This window comes from Lathyrus oleraceus, chromosome 4 (assembly GCF_024323335.1).
Source record: "Lathyrus oleraceus cultivar Zhongwan6 chromosome 4, CAAS_Psat_ZW6_1.0, whole genome shotgun sequence".
Taxonomy (NCBI): Eukaryota; Viridiplantae; Streptophyta; class Magnoliopsida; order Fabales; family Fabaceae; genus Lathyrus; species Lathyrus oleraceus.
The window spans coordinates 468,827,345-468,843,229 of record NC_066582.1 but is presented as its reverse complement, the minus strand read 5'-3'; the positions used below and the strand labels follow the sequence as shown (position 1 = coordinate 468,843,229).

Here is a 15,885-nt window from a genome sequence, read left to right as displayed (position 1 = left end):
TGTTGAGAGACGGTTCTTTTGATTATAAGTTTGTTGATTTTGGTTACGTTTTGATGTTCATGATTTTCTGGAATTTTATGATTGTTCATGGTGAAGAACAAGGCACGGTACGCGTTTGATCTTGTGTTTTGGTTGTGGATGTTTGAAAGTTGTTTACCGCCATTCCCGGTCCAATAGAAACGCGCCAGCGTTTTAAATTGAAACTACGTCGTTTGGTGCTTGCGCTTAAAATTTACCAGTTTGCCATTGTTGTATAATTATTTATATTATTTCATTTCTTTTTTCATTTCATTTTACATTTTGTTACATGATCTTTAGAAATTCATAACTCACTCATTTTTTATCCAATTTTGGTGAGATTTTTTTCATGATGATCATTGAGATGTGTAGAATTTAATCATGATTTTTGTGGATTTTTTGCATGTGTAGAAAATTAATTGGCTTAGGGATTGATTGTATGTATCACATTTGTGTATGTCTTGCCAAATCTCTCATGAAATGATGATGCCTTCAAATAAATGAATGAAATTTTTTTGTGCTTGTTCTGGACATTTTGATGGTGATTTTTATGTAGAGTTTATGATTTTTGGATACTTGGTTGTTAAGATATGATTTTTTGATTAGAGGTGTGACAATTTGTGTCACACCAAGCTAGGTCAACTTCATGATTTTATTTGAGATGCTTAGGGACCTTGGATTGAGCCATTATTTTGCATGATTGAGAATTGATATGTCAAGATTACATGTGAATTTTGCTGGATTTATTGGTTGCATTTTCTAATTGATTGAATATTTTCTTCCCTGTTGAGCCATTTTGTGACATTGTGTGACACATGTTGGTAATTCATGTGTGAAATTCTCATAGTGTATTGGATGAAGATGAAATTTGGTATGAGGATTGTAGATACATTATAGGACATTGTGGTTTTGATCCCATTCATTTCTCAATTGTTGTCACTGTTTTGTGATTTTTGGAAGTTAATGCTTGTTTGGATGCCTTGTTTTGGCTTGTATAAATGTGTTTGGACTTCTTGATTTTCATTGACCTACTTCCTTTTGTCCAATTGAGCTGAAATTTGACATGCTATGCATTGAATGTGTCCTGTTTAGGTGTGAATTTTTGTGGAATTAATTGAATTGTTTTGATATGGATTTGATTGAGATCTTTCTGTTTGGTCATTTGAAGTTGCAAATTGCATGTTTGATGCTATTTTGTGCATAAAATGATAATGGTGATTGATATGAGCATGGGACCAATTGCATTTGTTTTTAATTTGTTTGAATGTGATTTAGGATAATTTTCACTTGCTGTTTTGATTTTTTTATCCCCTTTGGACCCTAGGCTTGGCCTAGTGGTCTTGTTTCTCACATTTGGTTTGGATTTTCAGGTTAAAAGTGCAAAAGGCTTAAGGAGAAAAATTCAAGTTGTAAATTGAGATTGTTTGATGTTGTAAACTAACATTGGTTTTATGTTGTAGGGTTTGATGCTTGAGCTTGAGCTCATGGCTTGCACTTGTGTGCATTAACTTGTGTTGACTGTACAAATTAACTGTTTGACTTTTGCTGTTTACTGTTGATTTGTCTGAGTACTGATGATACTTGATTGATTTCAGGTACATTTAGTCGCTTACAGTTCTTTAAGAACTCGCTTGCTGCTGCTTGGTTTTATAAACCAGTTGAGGTAGACTCTCTTGTCTCCATGTAGTCTGGAAGACCTGGCTTGTTATTTAGCCAGGCAACTGTCTGAAGTCCTCCTTAAGAGGCGATGTTTGTGATTGTTTACTTTTGTGCCAAGCAGGTAAAGACCTCTATGAGGCAATTGGCGGAACCCAAGGGATATGCAATCTATCCCCCGCTATTCTGTTGAGTCGTCCCTCTGCTCACACCACTGTGTTGATGCATTGGGACACAAACCCAAGATCTTGTGCTGTTGCACAGTCGAGTCAGAGTCTTGAGCGTAGAAGGGTCCCTCCATTCTGGACCCACGCTCCTTTGTCTGAAGCTCTCCCTGATCAGGGATAAGAGCTGTGAAGTCTAATCTTCACTCACCTTTCATCAGCTTCACCTTAGCCTCTCAATGGCAAGGTTAAGAGCTAACTCTACCCTTGTACAGATGACTTGCCTCGGCAGTCCACCCTTTGTTTGAGCCTCACTTGACTGGATATAGTGTGTGCTATGTGAAATGTTTGTTTTATTTTGATTGATGCTTGCATGCTTGTTTTTTCTGGTTAGGATTAGCTTGTTGTTGTGCAAGTAGGTAGAAACCATAACATAGGGCAATGATGCATGATAACACTAGGCTCGAGTACAGCTCCCTGGTAGTGTGTCTCCCCTTGGTTTCTGGCTAGAATTTCTTTCCCTTTCAGGAGAACTACGTCGCCCTGATCCTCATACCAGATGAGGTACGTAGGCAGGAGGCCGTGCGAGGTCTCTCCGGGCACTTTTCTTTCTTTTTGTGTGTGTGCTTGACGGTTATAGGCTCGAGTTCCCGACTCCCTATTAACTTGTTTGGTTGTTGTGTGCTTGGAAGCTGATGTAAGTCCATCGAGTGGCATTCGGGTTCCAGTGTGCGTGTGTTTGGTTCAGATGCCGATATAAGTCCAGTGATTGGCTTTCAGGCTCCCCGTTTGCCTTCTTGTGTGCGTTTTGGTTCGGATGCTGATGTAAGTCCAGTGATTGGCATTCAGGCTCCATGTTTGCCTGTGTTTGTGTTTTGCTTGTTTGGCGTGCGTGAGCCGAACTACGGCAGCTCTGATTCTCGTTCCAGACGAGATACGTAGGCATAGGATGCGATGTCCTAGCGAGCCCTCTTCCTCTTAACCCCACTTGTGTTTCTTGTGTGTGTGATGTTTGTTTAGCAACCTATTTTTTTTAGAGCGTGGATCCCGTCGAGTACGACGGACGTGAGGGGTGCTAATACCTTCCCCTCGCGTAACCGACTCCCTTACCCTTTCTCTTTGGTCGCGAGACCATGCTTTTTCCAGGTTTACTCTGAGCGTTTTCTTTCCCTTTTTTGGGATAAATAACGCACGGTGGCGGCTCTGTGTTGTTTTTGTTTCAGCCCGTCGGTTGTTTTTCGCGGATGCGACACTGGTCATTGTTGATGATTTTAGTTGCTGGACATGGGTAAGAATTCTAAAGCACAAGAGTGAGTCTCACTCTGTATTCACTAGCTTCTGTTTTAAAGTGCAAAACGAATTTGACTCTAAAATTATCAAAGTCAGAAGTGATCATGGTGGTGAATTCGAAAATAAGTTCTTTGAAGAACTTTTTGATTCTAATGGAATATCCCATGATTTCTCCTTCCCCTAGAACTCCACAACAAAATGGAGTTGTAGAGAGGAAGAATAGGACACTCCAAGAAATGGCCAAAACTATGATCAATGAAACAAATGTGGCTAAGCACTTTTGGGCTGAAGTAGTAAATACAGCGTGTTATATTCAGAATAGAATCTCTGTAAGACCTATTCTGGAGAAGACCCCCTATGAACTGTGCAAGGGAAGAAAACCCAACATTTGTTATTTCCATCCTTTTGGATTCTCATGCTTTATTCTTAATACTAAAGAACATCTGAACAAGTTTGATTCAAAAGCACAAAAAGGTATTATGTTAGGATACTCAGAATGCTCTAAAGGCTATAGAGTATACAACACAGAAACCAAAATTATGGAAGAATCAATATATGTTAGATTTGATGATAAGCTTGACCCTGAAAAGTCAAAGCTAGTTGAGAAACTTGCAGATTTGGAGGTAACTCTTGCAGGTTCTGACGAAAAGACTAAAGCATCAGAAGAAGCTGAAAAACAAAGTCCAGATACAACTGAAATCTCAACTATCCAGAAAAGATCAAGAAATCACCCAAACATCTCTGAAGATTTGATTTTGGGAAACAAGGATGAACCTGTTAGTACTAGGTCAACATTCAAAGTATTTGAAGAAACTCCTCTGGGATTAGTATCTCTGATTGAGCCTACTTCCTGTGATGAGGCACTTCAAGACAATGACTGGGTTTTGGCAATGAAAGAAGAACTGGATCAATTCTCAAAGAATGACGTCTGGGATCTTGTCCCAAAGCCTAAAGGAACTCATATCATTGGAACAAGATGGGTATTCAGAAACAAATTGAACGAAAAGGGAGAAGTAGTCAGAAACAAAGCACGACTAGTGGCACAAGGTTACAGTCAACAAGAAGGCATTGACTACAATGAAACCTTTGCTCCAGTCACCAGGTTAGAATCCATTCGTTTACTTGTTTCATTCGTTGTAAATCATTCCATCAAATTATATCAGATGGATATCAAGAGCGCATTTCTTAATGGTTATATATCATAAGAAGTCTATGTTCATCATCCCCCAGGTTTTGAAAACTTTAGATGTCTAGAACATGTTTTTAAACTGAAAAAATCATTGTATGGTCTAAAACAAGCTCCTAGAGCTTGGTATGAAAGACTAAGCAACTTTCTTCTGGAACATGACTTTGTTAGAGGAAAGGTTGACTCTACACTCTTCTGTAAAAATATTAGAAATGATCTCATGATATTCCAGATATATGTTGATGATATAATTTTTGGTTCAGCTAACCCCTCAGTTTGTCAAGAATTCTCTGAGCTAATGCAAGCAGAATTTGAAATGAGCCTGATGCAAGAACTAAAGTTCTTTCTGGGAATTCAAATTAATCAAGCTTCAGAAGCTACTTATGTATATCAAAGTAAATACATAAAAGACATTCTGAAGAAATTCGAAATGGCAGAATGCAAACCAGCCAAGACACCCATGCATCCAACCTGCATTCTGGAGAAAGAAGAAGTTAGTCAAAAGGTTTGTCAGAAGCTCTATCGTGGTATGATAGACTCTCTTCTCTATCTGACGGCCACACGTCCTGACATTCTTTTCAGTGTATGTCTTTGTGCCATATTCCAATCAGATCCAAGGGAATCCCATTTAACAGTTGTTAAAAGAATCCTAAGGTATCTGAAAGGAACTCCTAACCTTGGCCTGATGTATGAGAAAACATCAGAGTATAGGCTCTCTGGTTATTGTGATGCAGATTATGCAGGGGACAGAATGGAACGTAAAAGTACATCTAGGAACTGTCAATTCTTGGGAAACAATATCATATCGTGGGCCAACAAAAGACAATCAACCATCACTCTGTCTACTGCAGAAGCAGAATATATATCAGCTTCACTATGCATTACTCAGATGCTCTGGATGAAAAATCAACTAGAAGACCTTCAGATTTTTGAGATTAATGTTCCTATCTTCTATGATAATACTGCTGCCATTTCTCTAAGTAAGAACCCTATATTGCATTCAGAGCTAAGCACATAAAAATAATACATCATTTTATCAGAGACTATGTTCAGAAAGGGGTAATATCCTTAAAATTTATTGATACAGACCATCAATGGGTCGATATTTTTACTAAACCCCTCGCTGAAGATAGATTCTCATTTATTCTGAAACATTTAAAAATTGAAAATTGCCCAGAATCAACCAAATATGCTTCTCTGAAATTTCAAAATAAGACTCTGAAATAAACATCTGGTATTTGGATCTGAATCTGATACTTCAACCAGTTAGGAGTCATCTGAATCAGAAATCCTCAGGATCCAATCCCTTGGTATTCCTGAAGATCAGATAGATCAACACGTGGGGTATCTTGCGTCTGACCTTGGATCTTCTAGACAGCTGTCTAGCAGAAATCAAGAGGCAGGCCCTTGAGATCTCCTAGAGAAGTGTGATGATTTGAGGATTAGACTTCTATCATGGGCTGTAATCATGTCTCCCCTAAGCGTGTCAACTTGGTTAATATGCATAATAAAATTTCTAACTTCTCAACTGCCTCTATCGTTGTCATTTTGCATGCCCTCTTTTGTGTATTTATAATTTTTGTAACTCACAATTTCACACTTTTTACACTCACTGCCTACACAAACCCCTTTTCTCTCTCAAGTTCATCATCATCTTCATCAGTTCATCATCATCTTCAGCAAAGTTCATCACCCAGTTCATCAAGCTCTTTATGGATGCTCAACAACAATCTGTCTACAACTATTCTCAGCAAATGGAATCAACGGAACAAACTCCCATTTCTTCTCAACAAATAACTGCTACAACTGGTGTTGTGTCTACCCTAATTTATAAAAAACCACATATTCTGGATCGTGAACCTCATATTCATCTTGCCACGCCTTTTGATAAGCTTGAAGTCCTGTGTGAATCGCTGGTAGATTTTGACAACATGAAGCGAAATGGAATAAACCTCACCGAGGAACTGAGAATGCAAGGGTGGGAAACCTATTTACAAATACTCTATGGTCTCATCTAAACCTATCTGGTAAAGGAGTTCTAGCGCTTCGCAGACGCAGATGACCACTACATCGTCTCATATGTTCTGGGGGTTAAGATGGTAATCACTGAGAAATCCATTGCCTCCCTTCTGAATATGGAAAAGACATGAGGAAGAAGGATCTACAACATCAATCCTAGGGCAAAGTACATATCCCATGAAATTTTCCCAACCATCTTTCAACAGAACGCTGAAGGCAACTCCTCCAAAAACAAAGAACTTCACCAAAACCTCTGAGTCTGGCTGAAGATCATTTTGGGCACCATCCATCACCGCCCAACCTCCAACTCTTCTGACTACATTAACACAGATCAAAAGTGCATACTCTACTGCCTTCACAAAGGGCTAAAACTGAACTTGCCAACGTTGCTCTTCAAATACCTTAGAGACTCTGTCAATGATACCATAAATAATATGAAGCCCAGAACCTATATCCCTCTGGGAAGACTTATCTCTAATGTTCTGTTTGAGAGTGGGCTGGTGGATCACCTGATCCATCACAATCTGATGGAGGATGTCACAGTTGACATTGGAAGACCTCTAAACGCTTGCAACCTGAAGAGCATGAGGGTGATTGAGCAAGTCAGGGTGAAACCTTCGTTAGATACTTCCTAGGAAGCACTCAAGGATCAGAGGAAGATTCCCAATGACCTCTACCTCTTCTCCAAGATTGATCCTCTGGAAGTGGTGGCACATTATCTAAAGGATCTCGTAAGCCAAAAAGTTGACTGAAGGAGAAGAGCGATCCAAAACGCAGTGGAATTTAAAATTTCTCTTTTAGTGATCCTTACAAATAGGCATGATCAGTGATAGAATCATTACCTCTTATGGAGATTGTAACCTTTGATGCAGATCTACGGAGCGATCACGAACGTTGAACGATGACAACACCTCTACTCAGTCCACACGAATGGATTCCTTCAATCTCAGTGCTAGCTGCTACGAATGAAGGCTTTGAGTGAGAGAGAGAGAGAGAGAGAGAGAGAGAGGGAGAGAAACGAAATTGCAACTGCATAAATGCTTCTACACAAGGGTTCTATTTATAGAACCACTTGTGTGGGTTGCAAGCTAAAAAGCCCACTCAAGTGTATGTGGCCCATATCTTATAATATGCCAAAATCACGTAAGCGCGTGGTACCTTACCATATTTCGTATTCTACTTAAGTACACCGTACCTTACGATGTCCTACAATTCACTTAAGTGCACCGTACATTATGGTATTCCTTAGTTACTCTATCTCTCATCAATCTGTCCTTTTGTGTGTGACCCAGTAGGTTTTCACGGCATTGCCAATTATATTAAATCATGTATTTAACATAATAAACAGTGAGCGGTATCTAGCAACACATCACTGCTACCCAAGACACGAAAATGTCATGTGATCTGACAAATCCTTTTGTGATAATACTTATGTGTACAATTACCCTTTTGCCCTTATGTCTATATTGAACACAAGGCATAGACCGTGTCATCCTTGTCCAGTTCAATATTGGGCCCATAGACATTTATCCTGTTACGCAGGATGGGCAAATTCCATCTAGGTCACTCATGTCCCTTAGCATGCTTCGTGGAGTACCCATCAACTGTCTTTATGGTCATCCAGTTACGGACAATGTTTGATCAGCAATAAGGCACTCGACTCTACATCTACGGTCCATAGTGGTTTCAGGTCGAAGGGTGGTATACACCATTATCACCATGAGAATAATTTATGACACTTTGCATAACATTCTATATAGTATTCTCATAGCGGGTCAATCCAGTATAAATATTACTCTTAATATTCATACCTATGTTTAAGACTTGATAACTTCTTATCCATGATCCATGAGATGTGATCATCAGTCTATATACATAATAGTGTAATACCCCAAAAATTACCCTTCATTTTTCCTGGAAGCATGGGATTATGTTTTACACTTCATTAGCATCATATTAGGTCATACTCATTGCATACTGCAATACTGACATGGAGATCAGGTTTTGATCGATCACTCCTTAACAGAAGGAGCCCACACAAAGAAAGATTGAGAATTGGACTTCATTTTCTAAGTATACAAGTCTCAAGGGTCTCAGGGGGGTCCAAGTATCTTATTATGGTCCTCAGTTCATCAGTGAAGGATTCAAAGCTATCAGAGTGTTCATCTGGATTTAATCAGAAATTAGGGTTTCATGGCTACCTGCAACAGGCAATGTTTGGTTGGAAGTAGAGGAGCTCATCCATGTCATGATTAGAGAGGCATCTTGGCCTAGGAAGATTCACAATTATCTCAGAAAGATCCATTGGCAATCAGTGCAATCAATTCCTGATCATTTTGCCCTAAAACTAGGGTTTGGTATAAAATCAGTTTATTTCTGATTCTTTGGGTGAAACTCTTTTCCATGGCCCTCCATATGTCCACAAGGGTCTACATATAAAAAATAAGCTCTTTATTTGAGCTAGAAGTGCTTCAATTGATCAATGGAATTGGGAATTAGACAGTTTGGGAAAAGTCAACTGTGGGGCCAGAAAAGTCAACTCCTGACATTTTGAGAGTGGAATATCAAAATCCATGCCTAGGGGATCCTACATGTGAAATTTGATCAAGGTTGGATCATGGATTCATCATTTAATCAGGAATTGGAAAAGTTACTTAATTTGGAAATGGTTGACTTTCCATTTAGGGCAAGTTTTCATGATCGTTGCACTCACTTTAAGCCCATTTTTCATCAAGATAAAAGCTTCATTTGAACATTTCTACAACATGAAAGTTGTTCCTCTTGTTCCAAGCTTTATAGAGATATAAAGTCTTCTCCATTTGGATTAGAATTGAGAAAGTTATGCTTAGTCAGAGTGAGACATTTTTTTAGGATATTTAGAAAAATTTCTAAGTCCAAAATCTTTAAAATTTGTCAAGACTTCTTGGCCAGTTTTCTTGCACTTAAAGGAATTATTTGAAAATACTTTCTTCACAACAATTGTAACTTGCCATGTCCTATTTCACATACTTTTAGAATCATCTCATTTGGATCCATGGTTTGAGAGATACATTCATTTAAAGTGGGCACCATGACTTGATTTTCTAGGCAGATTTTGGGTCTGGCTGGCCCAATCAGATTTTCTAAGCATGCTGCACAAACCAGTCAAGTTTTTTTACCTCTTTTGGCCATGCATTGGACATCCATTCACTTAAGTTTGGCCCAAAATAACAACATTTTACACCTCACTTCACACTTTTATTCTTATGGATAAATCACTTATTAAAAAGCCCATTAGAACACCTAATCCACCCTATTTAAGAAGCTGAAACCCTAACCCTAAAGGAGCATTGGAATTTCTTGGAAAGGAGGAAAAGCTTCATCATATATCATATTCCATTCCACTTCTATTTTCCATTAGGTAATCATCTCTTCCATGGCCATGTTTTGATATATCTACACTTGCTTACCATGTTCATCACCATTAATCCTTCCATTTTCATATTTCTTTTTCTTATTTAAAATATTTTCTTCGTCCATAAAATTACTCAAAAATATTTTTCACTTTTCTTAACGTTTTATTTAATTTTATATAATTTTTATTTTCGTATTTTTTAATATTAATATTTTATTTTAATTATTTATTCTAAATGGTCCATTTTAACACACTTTTTTATTGATTTTATTTTTATAACTTAAAATTATGGTTAGAATTTGATTTTTGGGATGAAGGTTGACCACTGCCTCATGGTCAACCTGACCTTTTCTTAGAATTTTATTTCACATTTTCAATTTATTCTTGATTTATTTCTAACCTAGTCTTATTAATTGACTTTTAGTTTGACTTCTGTTTTATTTTAATTAATTCACGTACCAATTTTCATTATTTTTAACATCTTTTTAAGGAATGATGATATCCTGACCCCACCTTATTTAGTTTAATTTTTCATAATTTTCTTGATTAATTTACTATTTATTCTTGATTTATTTCTAACTTAGTCTTACTAATTGACTTTTGGTTTGACCTATGTTTTGTTTTAATTAATTCACGTGCCAATTTTCATTATTTTTAAAATCTTTTTAGGGCATGATGATGTCCTGACCCCACCTTATTTAGTTTAATTTTTCATAATTTTCTTGATTAATTTGATATTTATTTGTTATTTTTTAAGTTGACTTGAATTTTCAGTTGACTTCTTTTTTATCGATGTTTGACTTAGGGATTGCTTATGGCAATTGAAGAGATCTTTTGATCCTCCCTCGTTCATCTCATATGCCATGTATTAGAGGCCTTTTACCTTGATTTTATTTGGTCCTTACCTCATTTCCTGATTAAGTTATTCAGTGGACCCTTCGTGTGCATATTTTCATCTGTTTGATTCATCTGTTATCTTTTATACTTGTTTCTCTCATTCATGCTTTCTATTGCTTGATTATTTAACATGTTCATACTCCCATGCATTGTTTAAATGCTCCATTATTTGATTCTTTGGTTTGATTATATATTGTTTATTTATCCGATCTGATTGATAACTGTTGCCTACTTGTATGATGTATGTGGCATATATTCTTATTGTTTGTTTGCCATGAACAATCCCCATTCATAACAAATGTACCCCTCTCCCATAAAGTGTATAATATTTATTTCTTTATTTCTTTAGTCACTTGTTAATACAAGAATTAAAACGAACATCTGATAACCATTTCAAAATAAGATCAAAAGCTCGATCCAACGTCGAGTAATCATTTTCAAAACTTAACAGAACCAACACACATTCATCCATCCTCTTGTAAGTCGATTGCCTCAGGCATCGCCATCTACCTGTAAGTCGATTTCCTCTGGCATCGCCATCTACCCTTATCCGTAACTCCTCTCCGCGCTCCATCCGTCGACTCTTGTTCCGTTTAGGTAGCACCCATTAGGTAGAACCCTTTGTATGATAACATAGGTAGAATTCCCTTATTCTTTGCATGATAACATTAGGTAGATGTTCCCCTTTGTAAATCCTAACCCATAGGTCCATATTGCATGACAACTCTAGAGCAGAGCTTCCCCACTTTTAGACCTTCCGTGCGTCTCTAATCTTGTGGCATGTCAGTCCGTTCTATTGCAAAGAGGTAACTGCCTAAGACTCGATTCAGCGAGTTGCGACACCTACTGCTAGGAAGTTGAACACACTGCCCACCCTCCTTTGACACAACTGGTGTCCTCTTTTCTAAGTCCATGTTCAGATGGCAATCCTTAACCCCTAGTTAGCCAAACTACGTTTTGCTCTGATTCTCATTCCAGATGAGATAAGTAGGCATAAGACGCGACGTCTTACCGAGCACACTTCTCTTTAACCCATAGGTAGCCGAGCTACGAAGGCTCTGATTCTCATACTCAGATGAGATACGTAGGCAGTGGATGCGACATCCTTGCGAGTCATTTTCTTTTAACCTTCCTTTTAGTAAATAGTACTTTAGATATACCTACACCCTTTAGACTAGAACAACACTTATGAAAAGGGCTCCCTAGGAGTACCTAGGATGTTTTGGGTGCTTAAAACCTTCCCATTGCATAACCAACCCCCTTACCCAGATCTCTAACATTTTTACCAGTTTTTGATTCGATAAAACTTTTAGGTTTTTGTTCGCTTTCTAACCATTCCTTTGGATAAATAGAAGTGCGGTGGCGACTTGACTTGTATGGTTTACCTTGGATTTAGTCAATATCTCTAATGGTAACGAATACCCCGCTACAAATAGTCTTAATGCTTTAATGTTATCCCACTTCATAATAAAGCTCTACTATGGATACTTTAAGAATAGTGTCCTTATGTTTAATGTGATCTCATGATTAAGTCACACTTGATACATTAAACAGACTATCTATTCTAGGGACTTTATTCGACAAACATAATAAAGAAAAAGCCTTTTATTACTAATAAATAATTCGATACAAGTACCAAAAGTATTGGCCTCTAGGGCTTAGACCAACATTGACATCTCAGAGTTCTCGGTGGATTGGCTGCCTGAGCATCCACCAAACTTCATGAAGAGGATGCGAGAGCCGTCTGAGAAGTCAAAGAAGTCCAAGAAGGCAAAATTGGGAGAAACTTATGGGTTAAGACCTCTTGTCCCTCTGACTAATTCACCAAGTAAGTCTCTGCCTCTTTCTCGCTCTGTCAATTTAAAACAAATTGCTTCTTCTCTTCCCCACACTATTCCTATCTACACCCAATCTGAAACCCCACCCTCTACCACTAAACCCTCTAACACTCCAACCTCTAATCCACCATCTTCCCCACTTCAAAAATTCAATCTCTCCACCACTACCTTACCCATTTCTATAGAAGAAATGCTTAATGAAACCACATCACCCTCATCTTCTACACCTTCCTCTCCATCTTACTACGTTCTATCATCAGACTCAGAACCGTCTGACCCTCAATCCCCCACACTAGCTCAGCTTCAGGCACGTGCTCTTGCCTCTCAACCACAACCTGAACCAGAAACTAACACTCCTCCACCTGAACCACAAATTCCACCATCATATGAACCACCACAAACACCATCATCTGAACAACCACAATATCCACCACCTAAACAACCAACACCAACACCCTTTTCTACCCCCACCATACCACCCTCTGAAGACATCACCTTCCCAAACACCACCCAAACACCACCATCATCCCCAAATTCTGACCCAGATCATACCTTCCCCGCCTTATAATAAGCAATTGCTTTATTTACTGAGTCTTCAATGGAGAAGATCAAGTCTCTGTCTGTAAACTCCAGTATCAGTGATGATCCCTCTGAAGTAAGGATTCACTGGAATAGAGTGATCAGATGGATGACCTCTGAAGCCTTTAAACTAAAAGGCTCTCTGAACAAGTCTGTAACGACTTCGTCAAAGATCCTGGAGAAAGGCTACAGGCACGTTTGGTCAGAGAGGCTGAGGAAAAGGCCAAAAGAGAAGCAGAAGAGAAAGCTTGCATGGAAGAGGAGAAATGACTTAGAAAAGCTGAAGAAAAGGTTGTTGTTGCTGTTGCGGCTGATGCTGAAGCTGAGGCAAAAGCAAAAGTCGACGCTGAAGAAGCAGCACGCATAGTTGCAGAAGGAGCAACAAGTTGTGCGCGCAAGATTGGATCACCAGGACTCCGTCAACAACAACATTCAGAACCTGCTGACTCAACTGCTCCCAAGGATTCCTCCGCCTCCAAATTCTTAGGAACTTAGGCCTCTTTTGTTGCTTTCTTCTTATGTTTTCATTATGTTTTCTTCTATGTGCTCTCTTTCTGAATTGTTGCCTATCTATACCTGTTTTTCTCATATATATAAATTATGTTTCTCGCTTTATTTTCTATGTCTTTTTGAGTCTGACAAAAAGGAGGAGAACTAATATAGCTTTGATGAAAATGTATCTAAAACCTCTTGATGCACTACGAACATTAAATATCTTAATGCTTTATGGCAACTAAAGTTATGCAGGATAACAAACCAACTGCCAGACAAGGAAGGTCTAGTAAGAACTTATGAGAAATCTGATGATCCAACTTAGGGGGAGTTCTTTGTTTTTATCTGACTCTGAGATACTATTTTGATTACATCATTGTTTCATCATAACTCTGATTTTTTTAGTTATCATCAAAAAGGGGGAGATTGTAAGAACAAATTTAGTTTCTACAATGTATCTATAAGATTTTGATGATAACAAAGGATGAAACAAAAATGGTACCCTAACGAAATTTTTCTAAGTATGCCGGACTCTAATCTAAATAGTCAGATAGACACTCATCAGATACAGAAACAAGTTCTGAGATATCACTTAGAAGATACGCAAGAAGAAGCTATGATTCTGATCAACATAAGCGGAAATTAAACAAGAGATACCAGACACTCTGAAATCGAAGAACGCCTCTAGGATCTGAAGCCTCGCGCTCTGGTGAAATCAAGTGAAAGAAGCTCTGAAGACAATCAGCAACAAAGCATCTATCTGAAGACATTCTTGCTGAATAGAGACTCTGATGTTCTAACCTTCTGACTCAGAAAGCTTATCTATGAAGGAATTTACTTATGGAAAGAATCTATTTCAGGAAGAAGTTTATGGTGCCCCAAAATTGTTTTGGAAAGAACACAGAGATTAATGACATTAATCATCCATCATTGCCAAAGATTCTGACTTTCAAGCCATCAACGGTCTTCTCATCACTCCTATAGAAAGGATGGAACGCCTCTCTAAGAAGACACAAAAAACAACACAAATATATAACATTCCTATCATTATTCATTCTCTCACACGAGCTGTTGTTCTAAAGTGTGAACAACTCTTTGCTTTTACCTTGTGTAATCTCTGCTTACCTAGAAGCACTAAGCATTACTGTAATTCTATTTATTTGCTGAAAAATCTCCTCAAGTGACTTGTGAAGTATTTAAACTTGAGAGGGCTAAGATAACTTTATTCTCTTATATTGTTTGTGTAATCTTTCAAGATTAGTGGATTAAGTCCCTTTTGAAGGCGAAATCACCTTGGCCGGGTGGACTGGAGTAGTTTTGAATTTCAAGTGAACCAGTATAAAATTCAGTGTTGAATTTATTTGTTTCTACGTGTGTCTCATTTCCAAAAAAAAATTATTCTCTCTAAAACAATTCAAACCCCCCTTTCTTGTTTTTCTCTACCTTAAATATCCTTATACGTGCAATAAGGAAGTCAGAGCTTCGTAGTTCGGCTCATAAACAAAACATTTGTTTGGTTGTTTTTATTGAATAATATTGACGTCCGCGCGCTACTGTTCACTTGCTTGTATACTCTGTGATGGGAGCGGAAATTATTTTCTTGTTTGCGGTAAAGTGGATACGCTTGGATCACACTCTAACAGTTAAACATTACTCGCTCGCACATGGAGGCTTAAGCGTCGTTCACGGTAGAACGGAAGTAACACGTCCTTTTTGAAAGGTTTTGATAAATGCACTAAGACAAAAGATGATTTGATTTTTTGGGGTTGATTTTATGTATGGAGACAAGCATCACACCCTTGGATAGATACACTCAATGGTCCAATAACTCGGGAGTTGAGAGGACAATGTTGTCCTGACCACTCTTTTTCTTCCAAAAAGAGATTTGAATTGTGAAAAGAGTTTCATAAGTCTAATCATTGGAACTTAAAGGGAGACAAGTATCTGAACCTTGACTAAGTACGGTCAACAATTAGAGTACTTAGGAATTGGGAGGACAATAGAGTCCTAACTACTCTTTTTTCCCTCATAGCACCTAGATCTAACTCGTTTGAATCATTAGATATTTTAAGGGGGAAAGTCAAGTGTCGGGTCCTCAGGCTAGGTACGGCCGACAACCCAAATACTTGAATGGTGTGTACAAACACATACACCCCATTTCTCATTCCAAATTGTTATGAAAATGTTTTTGAAAAAGGTACTTGACGTTGGATCAAGTATTTGAATTTATCATGAACAAATATTGGGTGAAGGAACAAAGGAGAGAGATAGAATGAGGCTGAAAAGAGATGATAGAACGGGTTTGAGAAAAGAATGGATGAGGGACGTGAATAATGGATCATGGAACGGATA

The 15,885-nt window shown here is 38.1% G+C and overlaps 1 protein-coding gene across 1 annotated transcript; it reads left to right on the top strand.

The window, feature by feature from the left end:
- Positions 1–12,346: 12,346 nt before the first annotated feature.
- Positions 12,347–13,030, top strand: LOC127137998 (extensin-like). The gene has a single exon (XM_051064407.1). The coding sequence runs from the start codon at positions 12,347–12,349 to the stop codon at positions 13,028–13,030; it is 684 nt and encodes a 227-aa protein (XP_050920364.1).
- Positions 13,031–15,885: the final 2,855 nt, after the last annotated feature.